Raw genomic sequence first — 23,156 nt, 5'->3', positions numbered from 1 at the left:
ATGTTATAGCACAATTCAGAATTTCTTTTTTTTAAGGCTGAATGATATTCCATTGTATGTATAAACTGTAATTTGTGTATCCATTTGTTTGTCAGTGGACATTTAGGTTGTTTTCACTTTTGGCTATTGTGAATAATGGTATTCACATCAGCATACAAATACCCGGTCGAGTCCCTGCTTTCAGTTCTTTTGGTTATATACCAAGAGTTGGAATTGCTGGATCATAGGTAATTCTATGTTTAATTTTTTGAGGTATCAACCATACTGTTTTCCATAGCAGCTACACATTTTACATTCCCATCAGCCATGCACAAAGATTCTGATTTCTCCACATCCCTGTCAATACTTGTTAATTTCTGTTTTTTGTGTGTTTGATAATAGCTGTCCTAATGGGTATGAAGTGGTATCTCATTGTGGTTTTGATGTACATTTCCTGAATGATTAGTGATGCTTGAGCATATTTTCATGTGCTTATGGACCATCTGGACAATGGTCAGTTTCTCTGGTGAAATGTCTATTTAAGTTTTTTACCCATTTTTGAATTGGGTTGTTTGTTTTTTGGTTTTGAGTTGAAGGAGTTATTTTTTTTTTCAAGATTATTTATTTATTTGAGAGAGAGCCGTGTGTGCGTGTCGTGTGCATGAGCAGGGGGAGGGGCAGAGAGAGGGACAAGCAGAGTCAGCAGTAAGCGTGGAGTCCATCGTGGGGCTCGATGTCACGAGTGGGAGATCATGATCTGAGCTGAAACCAAGAGTTACTTAACCGCCCAGGTGCCTTTTTTTTTTTTCTCCCCTCGCCTAATTGCCCTGGCTGGAATTTCAGATGCTATGTTGAATCAAAGTAGTGGAAGTGGACATACTTTTCCTGATCTTACGAGGTTTCAGTCTTTCTCCATTGAATATGTTAGCTGTTGTGGGTTTTTTATGTTTAGTTTTTATTATGTTGAAAAAGTTTCCTTTCATTCCTAGTTTGTTAAGGTGTGTGTGATGTTGTTTTTAAATCATGAAAGGATGTTAAATTGTCAGATCCTTTTTCTGTATCAGTTGAAATGATCATGTATTTTCCCTTCATTCTGTTAATGTGATTTCTATTGATTTTCGTATATTGAACCATCATTGCATTCCAGGAATAAATGCCACTTGGTCATGGTGTATAATCTTTTTAGTATGCTACTGAACTTGGTTTGCTAGTTCTTTTCTTATAGAGAATGTTTCTTTATGGAAAGAAGTTGGTTTAATAATTATTAGTTTCTCTTTATTTTGGGCACTAAGCTGAACATACACATACACATTTATAAAAAATACTTACATGCACATTACAAATAACTAAAAACACATATGTAACTCTTTATAATTTTTAAACTTTGATTCACTGATCCTCCATTAAATTACAAAACATGATGAAGGCAGGGACCACCTTGCTCTTGTTCATACTGATGCATTCCCAGTTTCTTATTTGGCTTTCAGTGCTTTGATGAATGTGTATAGAATGAATAAATTAATGTTAAGTCTCTCAATAATTCTTTATGATATTTTTACCATTTTTATTTAACAGATTAAAACAGTTTAACAGTGGTGAATCAGTAATATTAAGGCAAATGGATTTTTGTTTTAATTAGTTAATGTAAATTTTTTAAGGACCTGCCATACATTAGGCACCATGTAACAGGCATTGGAGACATAATAGACAGTCCCTGACCTAAGTTAGTTTACAGTCTGGTTGAGAGAAGCAGACAAAGTAAATAGAGAATTCTATAGCAAATTGAGGGATTTGATAGAGGTATTAAATCTATATATTTTATAGATACACTATACTATATTTTAGGAATGTGTTAGCTATTTTCTGTGTTGGCAGACATTATATGCATATGCCTCTGGGTTATGGCAAATGTAAAAAAATAAATTGTGCTTGTAATTTGTGTTTTGCTCTTGAAATCTTGTATGTTTTCAGCCTCATTGTCATTTGTCTACAGAGTTGCAGTTTTCTTTTTCTTTATAGTTTTTCCAAAATACTTTTTTTTTAAAGACTCAATGTACTTAAAATTCAGATGCTTTTTAAAAAAGCATCCTGGTATTTGGGAATTCTAAATATCAAATCCACATTTCATGGGAGTGTGTTACTGTAGAAAGGCAAAAGCATGTAAGGGTACAATTAGAATTTCATTTTTAAAACGTTACTTTTGCTGTCGTAAATACGGTAGTCAAAAAGGTAGATTATAAACTTATAAAATCTGCATATATATTCTGTATGTTTTCTTCATTTAGAATTTTTAGTATTTTATGAAGTTTCATATAAAAAGCATTTTTCCAAATTAAGTAAATATAATCTTTTTCATACTGACACTTGTTACAAATATTTTTTCTTATGATATTATATATAATGGTACTATTTCCTGCTTGTTTAAAGCAGAAATACCAATATTGTCTCTCCCGGTACCAGGAGATTTTTAGGTTTTCTCATTTGCTAAAATAAGTAAGGATTATAAACAGTATAGTTTGTTTTGCCTTGTTACGTTTTACAAAAATGATTCTATCACTTCTACCGTTCTTATCAGTTATTTCTTTTCTAGAATGCCTCAGGTCTCGGTGGAAATTGTAATTGTTCTGACTTTTCAAGAGAAAGCAAGTTTTCCTCTCCAGTTAGCACAACTTGTCAGCTCTTTTAGTTGGCTTTTTTTTTTTTTTTTGCTGATACTTTATTTTCCCAGATGGGTATTGTATTTTTCCCCCAATCCATGTATCTTTAAAAATGTGGAACTGTCAGTCTCTTCCCCATATTACTGCCAAATTCTTACTCCTTTTTCTTATCATATGCCAGATATACCATTTTGTAGCCTTTGAAAAACCTCACCTCTGTTTTTTCATCTTTAAGGAGTGGTGGAGTCGGATTATATGGTTTCTGAGGTTCTTTATGCAAGGACTTCTATAATTTTATTTCAAAATAGTACAGATTGGAGTGGAATGAACTTTTAGCTCTTTGTGTTGGCTAGGGAGTCCTAAAAGGGCCACAAACTGACATGATTAGTTAAGTTCTTCCCAGTTTTCTTTCAAGGAGTCCACAGTCTCCAATTTAATAGCTGTATAGGTTGTGTGTGTGTGTGTGTGTGTGTGTGTGTGAGAGAGAGAGAGAGAGAGATTGAGAGTGTGTGAATGCATGCTTGCATTTACACTTATTTGTGTTTGTTTAGTAACTACAAAATTAAGCAAAGTTATACTGCAGTGACTTTGGCAACTCAATTTTTAGTACATCTGAGAAGACAAAGTTAGACCTCTTCCAGTTGCAACTAACAGTAACTCTGCTCAACTAATGGAGGTAAAAATGTGTGTGGGAGTTCATAGAGTCGTGAGATGAGGGATTTTAAAGGTTCATATAATCAAGAAGACGTAGGGGGAGAATAGGCCTTGAGGCTATTATATCTAGATAGGTGTTATAGGGGATGTTATATTTACCTCTTTTTTGTGCATACTAGTGTCATTCTGTCCTTCTGCAGATTGGGCTTTCCCCATGAGTCAAGAGATATATGATCATCTGTAATTTTTGGTTTACTACCTTGCAGCCTTGTAGCTAGAGTTGTAACTTGCTAGTTCCAGCTAGTAAAACATACAGGGGAGAACTCTTGATTGACGTAGCCTAAGACATATGCCTCTCCCAGTGACCAAGGGCTAAGGCTTATTCCCAAAAAGGGATAATTTGGAGTAGGAGAAGGTCATCAGGCAATGATAGCTTACTTTGTAAACAGAAAATACCCATTTTTTGGTATTTAAAGAGGTCCTAGTTTTTTTTTTTTTTTTTTTTTTTTTTTTAAGATTTTATTTATTTATTTGAGAGAGAGAATGAGATAGAGAGAGCATGAGAGGGGGGAGGGTCAGAGGGAGAAGCAGACTCCCTGCTGAGCAGGGAGCCTGATGTGGGACTCGATCCCAGGACTCCAGGATCATGACCTGAGCCGAAGGCAGTCGCTTAACCAACTGAGCCACCCAGGCGCCCCTAAAGAGGTCCTAGTTTTGAGTTTACTCAAAAGTAGATAAAAACACTTAAGGGTTATGATTTCTAATGGAAAAGACCTTTTTTCATATTACTTCTATGTGTTTGTACCTTTTGCTGACCCATGTTATAAGAGCCATAGTCTCGTCATATAGTATAGGTATATTTTAGTAGTCAGCTGAATCAGTTTTGGTTCTGATAGTTCTCAATATGCACATAGTGCTGTTGTGTTCTTGTGATTTTGAACTTCGTCTACTCTTTTTATTTATTTATTTATTTATTTATTTATTTTTAAGATTTATTTATTTATTTGAGAGAGCGAGAATGAGAGAGAGAGAGAGAGTACATGAGAGGGGGGAGGGTCAGAGGGAGAAGCAGGCTCCTTGCTGAGCAGGGAGCCTGATGTGGGACTCGATCCCAGGACTCCGGGATCATGACCTGAGCCGAAGGCAGTCGTTTAACCAACTGAGCCACCCAGGCGCCCCTAAAGAGGTCCTAGTTTTGAGTTTACTGAAAAGTAGATAAAAACACTTAAGGGTTATGATTTCTAATGGAAAAGACCTTTTTTCATATTACTTCTATGTGTTTGTACCTTTTGCTGACCCATGTTATAAGAGCCATAGTCTCGTCATATAGTATAGGTATATTTTAGTAGTCAGCTGAATCAGTTTTGGTTCTGATAGTTCTCAATATGCACATAGTGCTGTTGTGTTCTTGTGATTTTGAACTTCGTCTACTCTTTTTAAAAGAAGGGGACTTTGTATTATGCAGCCATCAAAAGGAATGAGATCTTGCCATTTGCAACGACGTAGATGGAACTGGAGGGTGTTATGCTGAGCGAAATAAGTCAATCAGAGAAAGACATGTATCATATGACCTCACTGATATGAGGAATTCTTAATCTCAGGAAACAAACTGAGGGTTGCTGGAGTGGGGGGTGGGGTGGGAGGGATGGGAGGGCCGGGTGATAGACATTGAGGAGGGTATGTGCTATGGTGAGCGCTGTGAATTGTGCAAGACTGTTGAATCACAGATCTGTACCTCTGAAACAAATAAGCAATATATGTTAAGAAAAAAAAAAAAGATAGGAGGGGAAGAATGAAGGGGGGGGAAATTGGAGGGGGAGACGAACCATGAGAGACGATGGACTCTGAAAAACAAACTGAGGGTTCTAGAGGAGAGGGGGGTGGGAGGATGGGTTAGCCTGGTGGGGGGTATTAAAGAGGGCACGTTCTGCATGGAGCACTGGGTGTTACGCACAAACAATGAATCATGGAACACTACATCAAAAACTAATGATGTAATGTATGGTGATTAACATAACAATAAAAAATTTAAAAAAGGGGGGGGCTTTGATTTGGATCCAGCTAACCTTATAGTCAAATGTAGACAGAAAGATACCTGCATATGTGTGTGCTCCTTGTTCTTCTTCCTGTCTCATTTATTTTTTCTGTTTCTGTGTGTACTTAAGTCATATTCCATGACTCAGTGTTTACATATAAGGATTTCTAGGTAATATGGGTAATGTTTATTTTATTTTATTTTATTTTATTTTAATTTTATTATGTTAGTCACCATACAATACATATTAGTTTTTGATGTAGTGATCCACGATCCATTGTTTTCGTATAACACCCAGTGCTCCATGCAGTACGTGCCCTCCTTAATACCCATCACCGGGCTAACCAATCCCCCCTCCCCCCTCCCCTCTAAAACCCTGTTTGTTTCTCAGGTCCATAGTCTCTCATGGTTCATCTCTCCCTCCAATTCCCCCCACCCATTTTTCCCTTCCTTCTCTTAATGGCCTCCATGTTACTCCTTATGTTCCACAAATGAGTGAAACCATATGATAATTGATTTTCTCTGCTTGACTTATTTCACTTAGCATAATCTCCTCCAGTCCCATCCATGTTGATGTAAAAGTTGGGTATTCATCTTTTCTGATGGCTAAGTAATATTCCGTTGTATATATGGACCACATCTTCTTTATCCATCTGTTGAAGGGCATCTCAGCTCTTTCCACAGTTTGGCTATTGCAGACGTTGCTGCTATGAACATTGGGGTGTATATGGCCCTTCTTTTCACTACATCTGTGTCTTTGGGGTAAATACCCAGTAGTGCAATTGCTGGGTCATAGGGTAGCTCTATTTGTAAATTTTTGAGGAACCTCCACACTGTTTTCCAAAGGGGCTGTACCAACTTGCATTCCCACCAACAGTGTAAGAGGGTTCCCCTTTCTCCACAACCTCTCCAACATTTGTTGTTTCTTTCCCTGTCCATTTTGGCCATTCTAACTGGTGTAAGGTGGTATCTCAGTGTGGTTTTGATTTGGATTTCCCTGATGGCTAATGATGATGAACATTTTTTCATGTGCCTGTTAGCCATTTGTATGTCTTCTTCAAAGAAGTGTCTGTTCATCTCTTCTGCCCACTTTTTGACTTGATTATTTGTTTTTTGGGTGTTGAGTTTGAGAAGTTCTTTATAGATTTTGGATACCAGCCCTTTATCTGTAGTGTCATTTGCAAATATCTTCTCCCATTCTGTGGATTACCTCTTTGTTTTGTTGACTATTTCCTTTGCTGTGCAGAAGCTTTTTATCTTGATGAAGTCCCAAAAGTTCATTTTTGCTTTTGTTTCACTAGCTTTTGGAGATGTATCTTGAAAGAAGTTGCTGTGGCCGATGTCAAAGAGGTTACTGCCTATGTTCCCCTCTAGGATTTTGATGGATTCCTGTCTCACATTGAGGTCTTTCATCCACTTTGAGTTTATCTTTGTGAATGGTGTTAGAGAATGATTGAGTTTCATTCTTCTGCATGTGGCTGTCCAATTTTCCCAGCACCATTTATTGAAGAGACTGTCTTTTTTCCATTGCATGTTTTTTCCTGCTTTGTCAAAGATTATTTGACCATAGAGTTGAGGGTCCATATCTGGGTTCTCTATTCTGTTCCATTGGTCTGTATGTCTGTTTTTGTGCCAGTACCATGCTGTCTTGGTGATCACTGCTTTGTAATATAACTTGAAATTGGGCAACGTGATGCCCCCAGCTTTGTTTTTCTTTTTCAACATCTCCTTGGCGATTCGGGGTCTTTTCTGATTCCATACAAATTTTAGGATTGTTTGTTCCAGCACTTTGAAAAATGTCATTGGAATTTTGATCGGGATGGCATTGAAGGTATAGATTGCTCTGGGTAGCATAGACATTTTAACAACGTTTATTCTTCCGATCCATGAGCACGGAATGTTTTTCCATCTTTTTGTGTCTTCTTCAGTTTCTTTCATGAGTGTTTTGTGGTTCCTAGAGTATAGATCCTTTACCTCTTTGGTTAGGTTTATTCCGAGGTATCTTATGGTTTTTGGTGCTATTGTAAATGGAATCGTTTCTTTAATTTCTCTTTCAACAGTTGCGTTGTTAGTGTATAAGAAAGCAACTGAGGGGCGCCTGGGTGGCTCAGTCGTTAAGCGTCTGCCTTCGGTTCAGGTCATGGTCCCAGGGTCCTGGAATCGAGCCCCGCATCGGGCTCCCTGCTGAGCGGGAAGCCTGCTTCTCCCTCTCCCGCTCCCCCTGCTTGTGTTCCCTCTCTGGCTGTCTTTCTCTCTGTCAAATAAATAAAATCTTTAAAAAAAAAAAAAAAAAAAAAGAAAGCAACTGATTTCTGTGCATTGATTTTGTATCCTGCCACATTACTGAATTGCTGGATGAGTTCTAGTAATTTGGGGGTGGAGTCTTTTGGGTTTTCCACATAAAGTATCATGTCGTCTGCAAAAAGAGAGAGTTTGACTTCTTCTTTGCCAATTTGAATACCTTTTATTTCTTTTTGTAGGCTGATTGCTGTTGCTAGGACTTCTAGTACTATGTTGAACAACAGTGGTGAGAGTGGGCACCCTTGACGTGTTCCTGATCTTAAGGGAAAGGCTCTCAGCTTTTCCCCATTGAGGATGATATTCGCTGTGGGTTTTTCATAGATGGATTTTATGAGCTTGAGGAATGTTTCCTCTATCCCTATACTCTGGAGAGTTTTAATCAGGAAAGGATGTTGTATTTTGTCAAATGCTTTTTCTGCATCAATTGAGAGGACCATATGGTTCTTCTCCCTCCTCTTATTAATGTGTTCTATCACATTGATTGATTTGCGAATGTTGAACCACTCTTGCATCCCGGGGATAAATCCCACTTGGTCATGGTGGATGATCCTTTTAATGTATTGTTGGATCCTATTAGCTAGGATTTTGTTGAGGATTTTGGAATCCATATTCATCAGGGATATCAGTCTGAAATTCTCCTTTTTGATGGGGTCTTTGCCTGGTTTGGGGATTAAGGTAATGCTGGCCTCATAGAATGAGTTTGGAAGTTTTCCTTCTGTTTCTATTTTTTGAAACAGCTTCAGTAGAATAGGTATTATTTCTTCTTTGAATGTTTGGTAGAATTCCCCAGGGAATCCATCAGGCCCTGGACTCTTGTTTTTTGGGAGGTTTTTGATTACTGCTTCAATCTCGTTACTGGTTATTGGCCTATTCAGGTTGTCAATTTCTTCCTGTTTCAGTCTTGGCAGCTTATAGGTTTCCAGGAAGGCCTCCATTTCATCCAGATTGTTCAGTTTATTGGCATATAATTGTTGATAATAATTTCTAATAATTGTTTCTATTTCCTTGGTGTTGGTCGTGATCTCTCCCCTTTCATTCATAATTTTATTAATTTGGGTCCTTTCTCTCTTCTTTTGGATAAGTCTGGCCAGTGGTTTATGAATCTTACTAATTCAAAGAACCAACTTCTAGTTTCATTGATCCGATCTACTGTGTTTTTGGTTTCTAATTCATTGATTTCTGCTCTAATTTTAATTATTTCTCTTCTAATGCGTGGCTTAGGCGTCGTTTGTTGCTTTTTCTCTAGTTCTTTAAGGTGTAGAGTTAGTTGGTGAATTTGGGATTTTTCTATTTTTTTGAGTGAGGCTTGGATGGCTATGTATTTCCCCCTTAGGACCGCCTTTGCAGTATCCCATAGGTTTTGGACCGATGTGTTTTCGTTCTCATTGATTTCCATGAATTGTTTAAGTTCTTCTTTGATTTCTTGGTTGACCCAAGCATTCTTGAGCAGAGTGGTCTTTAGCTTCCAAGTGTTTGAATTTCTGCCAAATTTTTTCTTGTGATTGAGTTCCAGTTTTAGAGCATTGTGGTCTGAGAATATGCAGGGAATAATCTCAATCTTTTGGTATCGGTTGGGACCTGATTTGTGACCCAGTATATGGTCTATTCTGGAGAAAGTTCCATGTGTGCTCGAGAAGAATGAGTATTCTGTTCTTTTAGGGTGGAATGTTCTGTAAATATCTATGAGGTCCATCTGGTCCAATGTATCATTCAAAGCTCTTGTTTCCTTGTTGATTTTCTGCTTAGATGATCTGTCCATTGCTGAGAGTGGAGTATTGAGGTCTCCTACAATTAACGTATTGTTACCAATATGACTCTTTATTTTGGTTGACAGTTGGCTTATGTAGATGGCTGCTTCCATGTTGGGGGCATAGATATTTACAATTGTTAGATCTTCTTGTTGGATAGACCCTTTAAGAATGATATAGTGTCCTTCTGTGTCTCTTATTACAGACTTTAGTTTAAAATCTAATTTGCCTGATATAAGAATTGCTACCCCAGCTTTCTTTTGAGGTCCGCTGGCATGGAAGATAGATCTCCATCCCTTCACTTTCAGTCTGGATGTATCTTTAGGTTCAAAATGAGTCTCTTGTAGACAGCATATGGATGGGTCCTGTCTTTTTATCCCAATCTGCAACCCTTGCTGTTTTATGGGAGCGTTTAGGCCATTCACGTTGAGAGTGATTATTGAAAGATAAGAATTAATTGTCATCATGTTGCCTGTGAAGATGTTGTTTTTATAGATTGTCCCTGTAAATTTCTGTTGTAGATCACTCTTGGGGTCTTTCTCCTTTTATAGAACCCCCCTTAATATTTCTTGCAGGGCCGGCTTAGTGGTCACATATTCTTTCAACTTCTGCCGGTCGTGGAAGCTCTGCATCTCTCCATCCATTCTAAATGAAAGCCTTGCCGGATAAAGTGTTCTTGGCTGCATGTTCTTCTCATTTAGTACCCTTGAATATGTCTTGCCAGGCCTTTCTGGCTTGCCAGGTCTCTGTGGATAGGTCTGACGTTATTCTGATGTTCCTCCCTCTGTACGTAAGGAATCTCTTGCCCCTAACTGCCCTTAAGATGGTTTCCTTGGTTATGAGATTTGCAAGTTTTACTATTACATGCCGGGGTGTTGGCCTGTTTTCCTTGATCTTAGGAGGGGTCCTCTCTGCCTCTAGGACTCGAATGTTTGTTTCATTCCCCAGATTAGGGAAATTCTCAGCTACGATTTGCTCAAATACATCTTCTAGCCCTCTCTCTCTCTCCACTCCCTCCAGGATTCCAATGATTCTGACATTGGAATGCCTCATGGTGTCACTTATTTCTCTGATTCTATTTTCATGGATTCTGAGTTGTTTTTCCCTGGCCTCCTCTTTTCCCTTTCTATCTATTATACTGTCTTCCAGATCGCTTATTCTCTCTTCTGCCTCACTTACCCTAGCTGTTAGATTATCTAGATTGGATTGGATCTCATTGATAGCATTTTTAAGTTCTGCCAATTCCCCTTTTATTTCTGCCCTTAGAGACTCTATGTTGCCATTAATTGATTTCTCCATTCTAGCCATTGTCTTCACAATTGCTAGCCTGAATTCCATCTCCAACATCTTGGTTATGTCTGCATCCATTTGTAAATCTGCAGCATAAGTCATAATCTCTGAGTCTTCTCTGTTTTGGGGGCTCCTCCTCCTAGTCATTCTGTTGATGGGTGTTTGAGGGAATGTATAGAGTCCAAATTATTGACCAGAACCCAAGCAAGATGCACCTGTTTTCTTGGGACCTTAGGGTTGCTGGCCGCTTGTTTTCCCAGCCTGTCTTCTGGGGAAGGGGCCTGCCGCGCTGTTACTCAGGCAACCCTGTTTGGGCAGAGTTGCCCTGCGCCCCTGTGGCGGGGGATGGGCTCAGTGGGAATCAGTCTTTGGGGCTTTTGTTCTCTGGCGCCTTTCCCTGGTGGCTTTCCGCGTCTCTTCCGCGAGTCAGAGCAGAAGAGACTGTTTCCAACCCTCTGCCTCAGAGCAGAGAGACCTCAGTCTGTTCTTCAGTGAGCTCTCCAGGCCCCACTGTCTCCGTTTCTGTCCCTGCTGCTATAAACTGCAGCGTCCTGGGTTGTGCGCCCCTCCGCAGCGCTCCCAGTCCTGCCTCCAGGTCCGGGCACGTCTCTGCCCTTTGTGCTTCTAAAACCGCCAGCCACTGCTGCGCGCAACTCCGCCGCTTGGGGTCCTGTCCCAGGGACTGCAGTTCGCGTGGGTGAGACTCCGCTGCTGGGGGTTTCCACCCTGGGGGTTGCAGTTCACCGGCGGACCCCGGTGCACCGGGTTTCCGTCTCGGAGGCTGCAGTTCGCGTGCGCGCGACCGTCGCTCCGGTTTCTGTCCAGGGGGGCTGCGGTTCGCGTGTGCGCGACCCCACCGGTCTGGTCCTCCAACCTGGGGGCTGCCCTAAAGTCCTTTCCCGACGCTACCGGCCTGCGAGTCTGTGCCCGGACGCAGCGCGTGAGGCTGTCACTCACCGGCGGTGTAGGATCCCCACGGCCAGGCACCCTCCCGCCTCCGTTTATCCTCCGATATCTGCCCGCAGAATCACGGCTCTCCGCTTCGTACCTCAAAACCAACCGCCTGCGATATTCTGTTTGTAGAGATCCAGATCTTCTTACATCTCAGGCTGGTTTCCTGGGTGCTCAGAGTGGTCTGGTAGATATCCAGCTCAATTCTGGGGACCAGTTGAAATAGGGTCCCCTACTCCTCCGCCATCTTTCCCCCCTCTCCTGTTTATTTTATTTTTGTGTTTATTATATAATATCTAGTTGATTCCTCTCTATGCAGGAACATGGGATGGAAAGCTAAAATGTCTTTAATTGATTCAGTTATTTATTAAAAAAAAAAAAAAACAACTATGGTATATCCTACCATTCCAAATTACTATGCAGAATCTCAAGTTCTGAAGAGAATGTAATATGGTTAAAATTAACATTATTTAACAGTATTTCTTTAGAAATGTTTCTGTGATTCTAATACTGATTTTTATTATTACGGATTTATGTAACTTCCCTGATAGTTATCAAATTTCATTCATTTGAGTACAACTAGAATATTATCACCATGAATTACTAGTTGTTTTGAAATTTATATTTGTAGCTTTTTTTTTCATTTGTAGCTTTCTATTAAGTGTGAATATGATTGAAACTGTTACACTAAAGACAGCTTTTTGAGTATCTTAAGCATTTCCGAGGCATCTATTCCTGAATGTATAATTGATATATTTCAATACTTAGCATATTTTTTCTGTATATTACATGCTTAGTAATTAGTTGAGATTGTTATTTAGTTAAAATTTTTAACGACTCTTAAATGTAACAAATCTCGTCTTTTTAAATGTGATTATTTCCCTGAATATTTTAAAGGCATTTAATTTGAAATGTTTGTGGAATTTTTTAATGCACTCCAAAGTAACATCATTTACATCTTTCTGATGTGAGATTATGTATCATTTATTCATTTTGAGACTGTTTAATGGAAAAAAGATTGACTTGATTTTAAAATGGGTAATAACGTTTAAGGAAATATTAAAATTGTCAACAATTAAGCAAATCATTAAATATTTGAAAAATGTTACATGCTTACAATAACTACTGTATGGTAACAGTTTAAATTTATTTTCTACTAAATATTCCTATTATTACCTCAGGACCAATAGCATAAAAGATAAGGGAGGTGTTTTTGTTTTTTGTGCTTTTGTGTGTGTGTGTGTGTGTGTGTGTTTTTAATGCTTAGGATCATAGCATGTTCAGTGGAGGGACTGATTGAGAGACAAGGAGATACGGAATTTCTTTGCAGTAATTAAATGGACGTGTTTATTATGTAAAGGAATTCTAACATCATGTGTCAATTTTTATTCTTTTAAAGGAAGGTGCATCAGCCCGTAAGACTCAGGCTCCTGCAGCACAGCCAGTACCAAGACCAGGTAAAATACAAAACTTTGGGGGATTTTTTGTTGTTTTTTTAATGGTTACAATGAAATTTTTTTTGATATGTACAATGCTTTGAAGGAATTGAAATTTTACTTCAAAGTATTTACAAAGTAATATAGGAACATTTACTTGAACAAATAGGTAGAGTTGAAGAATTAAAGAAAATTTTTTAGAAAATGTTTTTAAGATCTTAGAAAAATGTTTTAAAAAGCTATGTATATGTACACATCCCCTCACCACTTCTTGTTCGAGAGGACATATGGATGTGATTTTTCCTCCCCTGTTGGAAGCAGAACACCGTAATTTTAATAGACTGTTCGGCAGCTTTGATGCTTAGAATTTCAGATGTGTTTGTTCTTGAGCATATAAGATTCTGTAATCAGTTTTGTAAAATGTGTGGTAAGCATAGACATTATTGAAGTTATTTTGGAAATATTTTTCTTCCCTCTTCCTAGTTCCTAAAAAGGTTGATCTTTATAAATGCATGTAGATACCAACAATATATTCATTTTAAGTGTTTTGGGTTTGATTTTGGTGTTTTTACATTTAGTATAATTATAGTGTTAGGCTATACCATGTGTCTTTTTTACCTCATCAGTGGTATTGAATATGGCTATGAAGAAAATGAAAAGGATGGGAAAGGCACAGGCAAGAATTTAATTGGGTGATCAGCCTCTTAAATTTGGCAGTATCAATAGTGTAGATTTGGATGTGTTTTTATTCATAGTATGTTTACAAGCTAACTCTAAAATTATGTAAATTATACATACTAAATATTTCTGGAAGCACTTTAGAAATATGATATTAAGAATATATGTGGCTTATATTGGAATGATTTTATATTGGAATGTGTCCTGGATCCATACGTCTGGATTTTGACATGACTAGTATTTTCTTTTCTTTTTCTTTTCTTTTCTTTCCTTTCCCTTCCTTCTTCCTTTCCTTTCCTTACCACAGTGGATCTGTGTGGAATCTCTATCATTCCTGTTTTTGAGGATGAGTGTAGAAGAGGAGTGCTTCATTGTCCATGTGTTAAATTTGGAGCACATTGGATAAATTTATTTCAGATAGCAGGACTGTGGGACTGTTTTTTAAGTAGAGAGGACCTTACCAGAAGCCGTTGTAAGAGTATAAGGAAGAACAATTAAATTCAGTAAATATTAGTTGAATGCCTTCCATGTATGTACAAGGTGCCAGAAACTAGGAAAAGCTAAGAAGGAGTTCTTTTAGGAAGGAAGAAAAAATGAAGGCAGTAGGAATTGCCAGACTCAGTTGGGCCCAAAAAATACAACCTGTGAAATAGAGGGATATTGTAGAGGCAGCTGAATGATTGATACAGAATTGTTTTTCTTTGGAAGGGAGGGATGGGAGGCTATAGTTGGTCAGTCTAAAGAGGATCACATTAGAAATTCAGAAATGGTGTAAAAGGGGAGAAATCACCACCGGAGGTTTCTAAACCCACTTTTGTGTTGTGTAATGTAAAATTGTCATTTCATGTTTTCTCAAAATCATTTGGCAGACAAGGAAAGGTGTAGGGGGAGGCACTAATATCTAAATAAACCAGGTTGTTCAAATGTACTGTGTGATAAAATGAAGTTAAGGGAGCTGGATTCTACCAGCCAGTTTTGTGACCTTGGGGAAGATCATATGTAAACTAAGGAGTGCTGTGTCTTTTCAACTCTTAATATTCTATTATTCTTTTTCAATTGTTCTACCAAGGTGCAGTGGCAATTAAACTGATTGAAATTAATGTGAATTAATATCTCAGAACAAATATTCTGATCCCCATCCATGTGAGATCCCCTCTTCCTTTTCCACAAGTTTTTAGCACTCATTTATGAATAAAAACTGATTTTAGTGGATATTAAGCAGTTTGTCATCTTTGTCTTGATTAGTGAATTTTTCTTTTGCTGTAGAAATGTTTATTGTATTTGCTTATGGGATGCTGCCCAATTTCAAAGAGATTGTGTAATATATGACATGTTCACTTATGTTATCTTTTCAAAATTGAAAAATACATGAATGCTCAAACCTATCTGGCAGTGTAATATGTTACAGATGAGAGATTATGCATTTATAACTGCTGTTTGTAGGTAGAGTCCAAATGAGGGACTGAACCACCATTTTGTTTACCTCTTCAGTGGGGCAACTCAAATATGGAGTTCCATTATTGATTAATTTTTCATTTTTATTATTCTTTCACCACATTTTTATCTAGCACTGATTGTGTCAGGCAAGTCCCTGGGTAAATTTGGTATTTGAAAGTGTCTGCAGTTATTCCCAACTTCTAAACATTCATTTAGAGAATGTAACTAACAAAAAGCACATGTTTTTCAGTGGATTAGGAAGGATAAGCCTTTGATAAGCCATAGTCCTGTACCTTACTGTCATTTTCTTTCTAGATTAAATCTCTTTCACATATCCCAGCTTCCTATCTCTTTCTCATGTATATACAGTGCATACTTCTCCAGCTTTAATTTTTTACTTTTACTTCATAGATTGCCTGAAATGGGTAGGTGGACTACAGCTCTAGTTTATCTGCTTTACATATAAGATTGAGAGAGAAAATTAGCCCCTTGTATATTTTATTTATTTATTACTTATTTATTTAACTTTTAAAATATTTTCTTTATTTGAGAGAGAGGGAGTGAGAGAGATCAGGAGCAGGGTGGAAGGGTAGGGGGAGAAGCAGACTCCCTGCTGAGCAGGGAACCCGATGCAGGACTCGATCCCAGGACCCTGAGATCATGACCAAGTCGAAGGCGGACGCTTAACCGACTGAGCCACCCAGATGCCCCACCCTTTGTATATTTTAAAAAGATTGTGCTGGTTCTAGTATCTCATTCCATAGTTTTACATCTATGCATTGATGATTTTCAAATTTGTATCTCCAAATCAGACATCTCTTCTTATCTCTGATACCTTATATAAACTTTAACATATGGATATGCCATAGGCATCTTAAAACTGATGTAAAACCTTTGTTCCCTGATGTTTTATCCCAGGTGTCTTCTTCATGAATAAATGGTACCTCTGTTTCTTGAGCAAAAAAGTTCAGGAGTTATTCTTCATTATTCACTTTTCACATATGCTTATTGCTCTCATCTAATAGGTCAGTGACTTCTGTCAAATTTACCTTTTCTGTGTTTCAAATTTGTCTTTTTATCTCTACTACCACAACGTAAGTCTAAACCATTATCATTTCTCTAGACCAGTGCTTCCTGAAGTGTTAGTCCATGACCTATTTCTGGCTTCCAACAAGATACATATAGAAATTGAGAATACAATACTGTCACAACATCCAAGTGCATCATCATTTTCTAATCATTGTTACTGCATTTTATTCACTTGACCTTGGATTGGAAATTTAAAATAGTAAAAAAAAAACCCTCCTATCTTTACAACTAATTTGAGTAGCACCACCGTGGACTATTGTTAATAGTCCTAACTGAGCTTTCTGCTTTCATGCTTGTCCCCTTTTGATTCCTTATCTAAATCTATTGTTTTTCCTTTACAGAAGATGTGACATGAAAATCAAATTATGTCACTTTCTGTCTTAAAAGTTACAGGGTTTTCCAGTGGCACTTAAATGCAAACTTAACGTTGCCTAGAAAGCCTTACGTGAATTGGTTCTTGAATATATTTTTAACCTCATTTCCTGCCACTCTTTCTTTCGTCCCTATAGTCTATACATTTGCAGTTCCTTAATCACAGCAGTTTCTTTCTGTCTTTGGCATTTGCTCACATTCCTACCTCTAACCTGGGGTATTCCTCCACTTATTCCTTGCAAATTGGCTCCTTTTCATCCTTTAAATTTCAGCTTAAATGCCACTTTCTTTGAGAGGCTTTCTCTAAGCATTCTATCCAAAGGACACTTTTCTGTCAGTGTACACACCTTTTGTTCCTTAATATTACATGTTCAAATTTGTTATATGTGTTTGTATGCTTGCTTATTTATGGTCTGACTCCCCTACTTAACTGAAGGGTTTTGAGGGCAGGGACTATTTCTGTTTTATTTATAATAATAAGAGGGGCTTCTGCATAAGGCTCTGAATATTTAAGTGAAGACTGTAATTATATTAGAAATCAAACATAGCAATCAATAATAATTACTTATTATCAGCTTGGTAAATTTTCAGTCATGGAATTTGCTGAAGGTAGTGGTAGTGTTAGTGTTACTAGAAGTAGTAGCATTTAGGATCACCTAGAGCCACAGGGTTCGCTGAATATTAAATATGGGCCAAGACCTGATTAAGGACTTAACCAGCATTGTTGTTTTTAAGATTCTCATAACAGTTTCAAGATGTAGAAACTATTATTACTGTTTTATAGTTGAGGACAACTGAGACTGAATGGTCTATCAATTCAATTTGCCAGGGTACTTTGCCTAGGAAGTGGCAAAATGGAGATAGTAATTGAGATCGTCTGAGTACAGATTCTTGCTCTTAATCATTTGCCATATAGACTGGTGTTATTCTGCCCTTTCCTCCCCTCTCCCACTAAATCAAGCTTAGTATAATGTGTTTGTCATCGTGTCTGTGCCTTGGTCCTTACTTAACCAGGGAACCTATTTATATTCTTTTGTAGTTACTTTTTACTAAGTCTCTAAATTTTAATATGTGTTCTTTTATATTTTGTCTTTTTCTTACATGGGGTCTTCTCACCCTTGAATTTAGTGAATCTTTTCCTAAATTCCTGAGCCCACTGTGGACTGCTTTAACCAAACCAGTGGTGTTTCAGGCAAAGATTTCTTTTTTGTTGTTCCCCTTACTTATTTTCTTAGCAAGTCCTATCTCCTGTTTATCCAAATCTATCCATCCTGTCATTACTTTATCCCTCCAACAAACACCAAATACTTACTGAGAATGTATTATATTCCAAATGATGCTATCGAGCTAATCAGGTGTTTCCATGAGTCCTATTTCTAAAAATGATTTAAGAAAGCTTTAGTGTTTTTTTCCTTAGCAAGAAGAGAGAGATGAAAACACTATAATAAATATGTATGTGTGTGAACTTGTATTTATATATATTTTTCTCTGCTTTGTGAGTGGAAAAGTCATACTGTTGGACTCCATAAAATTTTATCACAATAAGTAGCTATACAAAGGAGTACAAAGTATTAAGTTAAAATGTAGTATTTCACTGCTTTAAAAAAGAACACGTTCCAAAAATGAATATATCCCTTTAAAAATGGTAATCTGTTTTTAACAACTGATGTTGAGTTAGAATTTTAAATCTCCTAGAATTTTTATTTTTGTGATTTAAGAAAATGGAAATTTTAATACAGTACATGACACATAGAAAGCAGTCAATAAATATTGTACATGTAAAATCTGAAAATTGAATGTACAGCATTTTTAAATTCTAAAATTTATTAATCTTGAACCAGGCTGGTGTTGCTGTTATTTTGCCAGCAAATATTTCTGTGCATTATAAAGTCTATTATATAGACAAATAATGAAAAGATGAATATTTGTGTTTTTATAACATACATTCACAATTTTTTTAATTTAAATTCAATTAGCCAACATATAATACATCATTAGTTTCAGATGTAAAGTTCAGTAATTCATCAGCTACATATAACACCCAGTGTTCATCACATCACGTGCCCTCAATGCCCATCACCCAATTACCCCATCCCTCCACCCACCTCCCCTACTAATTACTATTACTATTAATATGGGCAACTGGGGGCGCCTGGGTGGCTTAATCAGTTGAGCGTTGGACTCTCGGCACTGACTCTGCTTCAGATTCTCTCTCCCTCTGCCTCCTGGTCTCGCTGTCTCCCTCTCTCCTCTCTCAAATAAATAAATAAAATCTTAAAAAAAATAATATGGGCAATTCAAAATAATACAGACCTTCACATGACTCATTGCCTGTAATGTTGTCTTCTAATGAACAAAGATCATATGAAAAGAGAGAGAAAAATGGTAAGAAATATTTTAGGTCTTAGTTCCCAATAATGCCTTTCTTTTCCCTCCCAAATAGTTAAGCACATTTCCTCCTTCCAGCCTTTCCCGTCATTGTTACATATTTTTGCATTTACTACATTGGCTGTCAGTTAATTAAACTATTTGCTTCTTTTGCTAGACTTTAATATCCATTAATGTAGATACTCAGAGTCTAGCAATGTAGTTATATCCGCTTTGTTACAATAGATTGTTGAATAATGATAAGGCATTTTAGTGTTTTTGTGAAACAGAGAAATAAATTGAGAAGATTGGTATCATTTGAGAAGATTGCAATATATTTTAAAATTTTTTAACTAGTCATATGTAATTTAAATGTTTAGGCCTTAGTTACTTTGTAAATTTGAAAATAAGAATGTGATTTTGTAACACTCAATTTCTTTTTTTCCTCTCTTAACAGTTTCTCAAGCAAGACCTCCCCCAAATCAGAAGAAAGGTGAGGTTGTGCATATGATTTTAAACTTATTTTCAAAAGTAAAAGTAGGGGCACCTGGCTGTCTCAGTTGGAAGAGCATGTGACTCTTGATCTCAGCATCATGAATTCGAGCCCCATGTTGGATGTAGAGATTACTTAAATAAAGATAAAACTTAAAAAAAAAATTTAAAAATAAAAAGTAAAAGGGAATAAGCCAAATTAAAAAACAAAGGCTAGTATCTTGCTTGTGCAGTTATATCAGATGTTTGTGCATGGTATCCATTCTGATTAATCAGTACTCAGGTCATACTGATTACTAAATATTTTGAATATCACTGTTGACTTAAAATATTTCTTTAGCTCAAGGGAGTTAGGATTACAAATTTATCAATTGCAAAAGTAACTATTTCTTTTAATAATAATAACAACATATTTGCTACCTTTATAATTTTGTCTTTACAGGATCTCGGACACCCATTATCATAATTCCTGCAGCTACCACCTCTTTAATAACCATGCTTAATGCAAAGGACCTTCTACAGGACCTGAAGTAAGTAATTTGTTAAACTCTTGTTTTCACTGCATATGGAGATATCTTTGAGAATTAGTAGTTAAGAATTTGGTATTCCTTATTTGGAGAAAACAATTTCAGTTTCTGTGCTGTAGGCTGTATATAGATAGTCTCAAGTATAATTTTCAAAGCAAAGTACAGAGTACTTGAACAATGTAGGGGTTTAAGGTGCTGATCCCCAGCACAATCAAAAATTTACATACAGCTTTTGACTCCTGCAGAAACTTAACTCCTAATCGCCTAATGTTGATGGACGCCTTACTGATAATATGTTACATATAACATAACAGTCAATTAACACATATTTTGTATCTCATATGTATTGTATACTATTCTGTACAATAAAGTAAGCTAGAGAAAAGAATGTTAAAAAAATCACAAGGAAGAGAAAATATACTTACATTATTGTATTTTTATAAAGAGATTTTATTTATTTATTTGAGAGAGTGAGCGAGCATGAGCCAGGTGGGGGTGAGGGCAGAGAGAAAAGGAGAAGCAGACTCCCTGCTGATCAGGGAGCCTGATTCGGGGCTCAATCCCAGGACCCTGGGACCATGACCTGAGTTGAAGACATATGCTAACCGACTGAGCCAACAGGCACCCAAGTACTGTGTTGCATTTATTGGAAAAAAAAAACAAAACCAAACCAAAAACCCATGTATAAGTGGACTCATGCAGTTTAAACCAGTGTTGTTCAGGGGTCTGCTGTATATTCTTTTCTCTTTGGATTCTTTAGGGAAAGTTACAGAAATTTTTGGCAAAAGTTCTAATGAAAAGGATACTATTATGTTTATTTTTAATATGAGTTGTTTTGTTTTGACTTTTTCCTAAAGAGCTTGAGGGAAGTTCTAAAACAAATTCCAATTCTCTCCCTCTCCCCTTCTCCAAGTTCTAGTTGAGGAATGGGAAAAGTGATATGAACTTCTGTATATATTATTTACCCTGGGTGTAGGAGGTGGTGGAGGTTGGGAATACAGTTTTTTAACCTAGACGTTAGTAAAATTTAGTTGAAGTTAAAATGAAACCTATATCCTATGTTAAAATTTCCAGATACTTAGCTTCCAGAAATTTTTTTTTATTGAGGTATAATTGACATAACATTATTATTAGTTACAGGTGTACAGTGTAAGGATTTAATATTTGTATATATTGCAGAATGATCACCACAGAAGTCCAGTTAACATCCATCACCATACATAGTTGGAAAATTTTTTTCTTGTGACAGCTTTAAAAATCCATTCTCCTAACTACTTTCAAATATGCAATGCAGTATTATTAACAGTAGTCAATGTGTTGTACTTTACATCCCTATGACGTATTTATTTGATAACTAGAAATGTGTACCATTTTCATTTGTAACTGGAATTTTGTACCTGAAATTTTTAGTCTTTCTCTTCCTTTCTCATTTTCTGTTTAAAATGAATATAGTCACGGTTACACTCAAATTGTTCTAATAAACACACATCATGATGTGTACAAAATTAATCTCTCCCCACCTAGCCAGCTTCAGACTTAAAATTTAAGTATTTTCAAGAAGTATTTATCTTTATGTTAGTTAATATGAGTAGGTGTGCCACTTTTAGAGATCATGATTACTTTTTAAATCTTTATACTTCTTGTATTGGCTGTCATTTACAGAAGAAAAATAGCAATGTTAAAATTGTTTTAAATAACTTTTTCAATGATATGTACATTAGTAAGGCTCAAAATGAGCCATGGTTAAGTGATTTTCAGAATGATGTCAAGTTTATGAACATTATTACTAGCATGGCAAATAATAAGTGGTTTTGCTAGTGATTTCTGGATGTCTGTTTTGCTCATGACAGAAGGATATCTACCATGCTTTCCTCTCATTTTAAATTTCATATGCCAGATTCTCATGATTTATTTGTTCTATTGGTGTTGTGTTGTTTGCATCTGTGAATTGTGGGTGGACCTTGTTCTAAGTCATTACACTTTTATGGGAGTATATATATTAACTTAAATTAACTGTCTTCTTTCATTAAAAACTGAAAAGTGTGTGTGTGGACATGGCCCTGTGTGCATGTATGTCTGCACGGGGAGGGGGGCGCATGTGTTTTCAGCCTCCTTGCTCAGGTAGGCTATGCTTGTCTCCTTTTTAACAAGTTCCTTTTCTCTTTGCCTGTGTAGTACTAGACTTAATAAAATACAATAATTTTATTTTTTTTAGATTTTATTTATTTGTCAGAGAGAGAGGGGAGCACAAGGGAGCACAAGCAGGGGGAGTGGCAGGCAGAGGGAGAAGCAGGCTCCCCACTGAGCAGGGAGCCTGATGCGGGGCTCCATCCCACAACCCTTGGATCATGACCTGAGCTGAAGGCAGATGCTTAACCAACTGAGCCACACAGGCATCCCAAAATACAATCATTTTAATAAAATATTTTCAAGGGGAAAATTTGTTTTCCCTCTTCCCATACAGGCCCATGAGTTAAGAGAATAATTTCTAAACATTTATTGCAGAATTCACATATTTTAAGTGTAGTAAAATGCTATTTTGAAGAAACAGTGGTCACCCTATCCTGTAGTGTTTCTCAATTAATTTTTTTTTTCAGTCATGCTGATTATTAAAATGGGTGAATTGTTTACAGACTCACTTAAACACTGCTGGATATTTAGCATTTTAAAGATAGTTCATTCTGCTTTTCATCAGGTAGGTGAAAGAAAATGGAAGAACCCAACATATATACTACATAATGTTTTAGAGGATAAGAGTGGTGTTGTGGTCATTAGTTGGAGAGAAGGGGCTTAAAGGTATTCTGTTATAACCTTTTCCTAGTATTTGGTACTCTGTTATGGTACTTCTTATTAAATAGGGGTTGTCAGATTGTCCAGTTACCTTATGTAATTAGTGATTAAATCTTGGCATTTGTTATGGATTTGGACTTTTGCTCCCTAAGCTTTAATTATTTGAAGAAATTCTGGATTGAAGACTATCCCTTACTTACAGAATGATTTTATAAATTTGCTTTTGTTGGATGCTATAGGGATATGACAAGTTTAAAGTTGATTTTTATTTTTTTATTTTTATTTTTCATTATTTTTAAAGATTTTACTTATTTATTTGAGAGAGAGAGCATGAGTGGGGGTGGGAGGAGAGG

At 36.8% G+C, this 23,156-nt stretch overlaps 1 protein-coding gene across 3 annotated transcripts in view; it reads left to right on the top strand.

The window, feature by feature from the left end:
* The window catches only part of CDC73 (cell division cycle 73), a 123,749-nt gene that overhangs the window by 72,635 nt on the left and 27,958 nt on the right, over positions 1 to 23,156 (top strand). For all 3 annotated transcript variants that reach the window (XM_036084173.2, XM_036084170.2, XM_078078349.1), the window contains exons 11-13: positions 13,015 to 13,072; positions 19,452 to 19,487; positions 19,929 to 20,016. In XM_036084173.2, coding sequence (XP_035940066.1) covers positions 13,015 to 13,072; positions 19,452 to 19,487; positions 19,929 to 20,016 — 182 coding nt within the window. The remainder of the gene's footprint in view (positions 1 to 13,014; positions 13,073 to 19,451; positions 19,488 to 19,928; positions 20,017 to 23,156) is intronic.

This window comes from Halichoerus grypus, chromosome 7 (assembly GCF_964656455.1).
Source record: "Halichoerus grypus chromosome 7, mHalGry1.hap1.1, whole genome shotgun sequence".
Classification (NCBI taxonomy): domain Eukaryota; kingdom Metazoa; phylum Chordata; class Mammalia; order Carnivora; family Phocidae; genus Halichoerus; species Halichoerus grypus.
The sequence above is the reverse complement of the archived record's forward strand: the minus strand, read 5'-3'. Positions and strand labels throughout refer to the sequence as shown.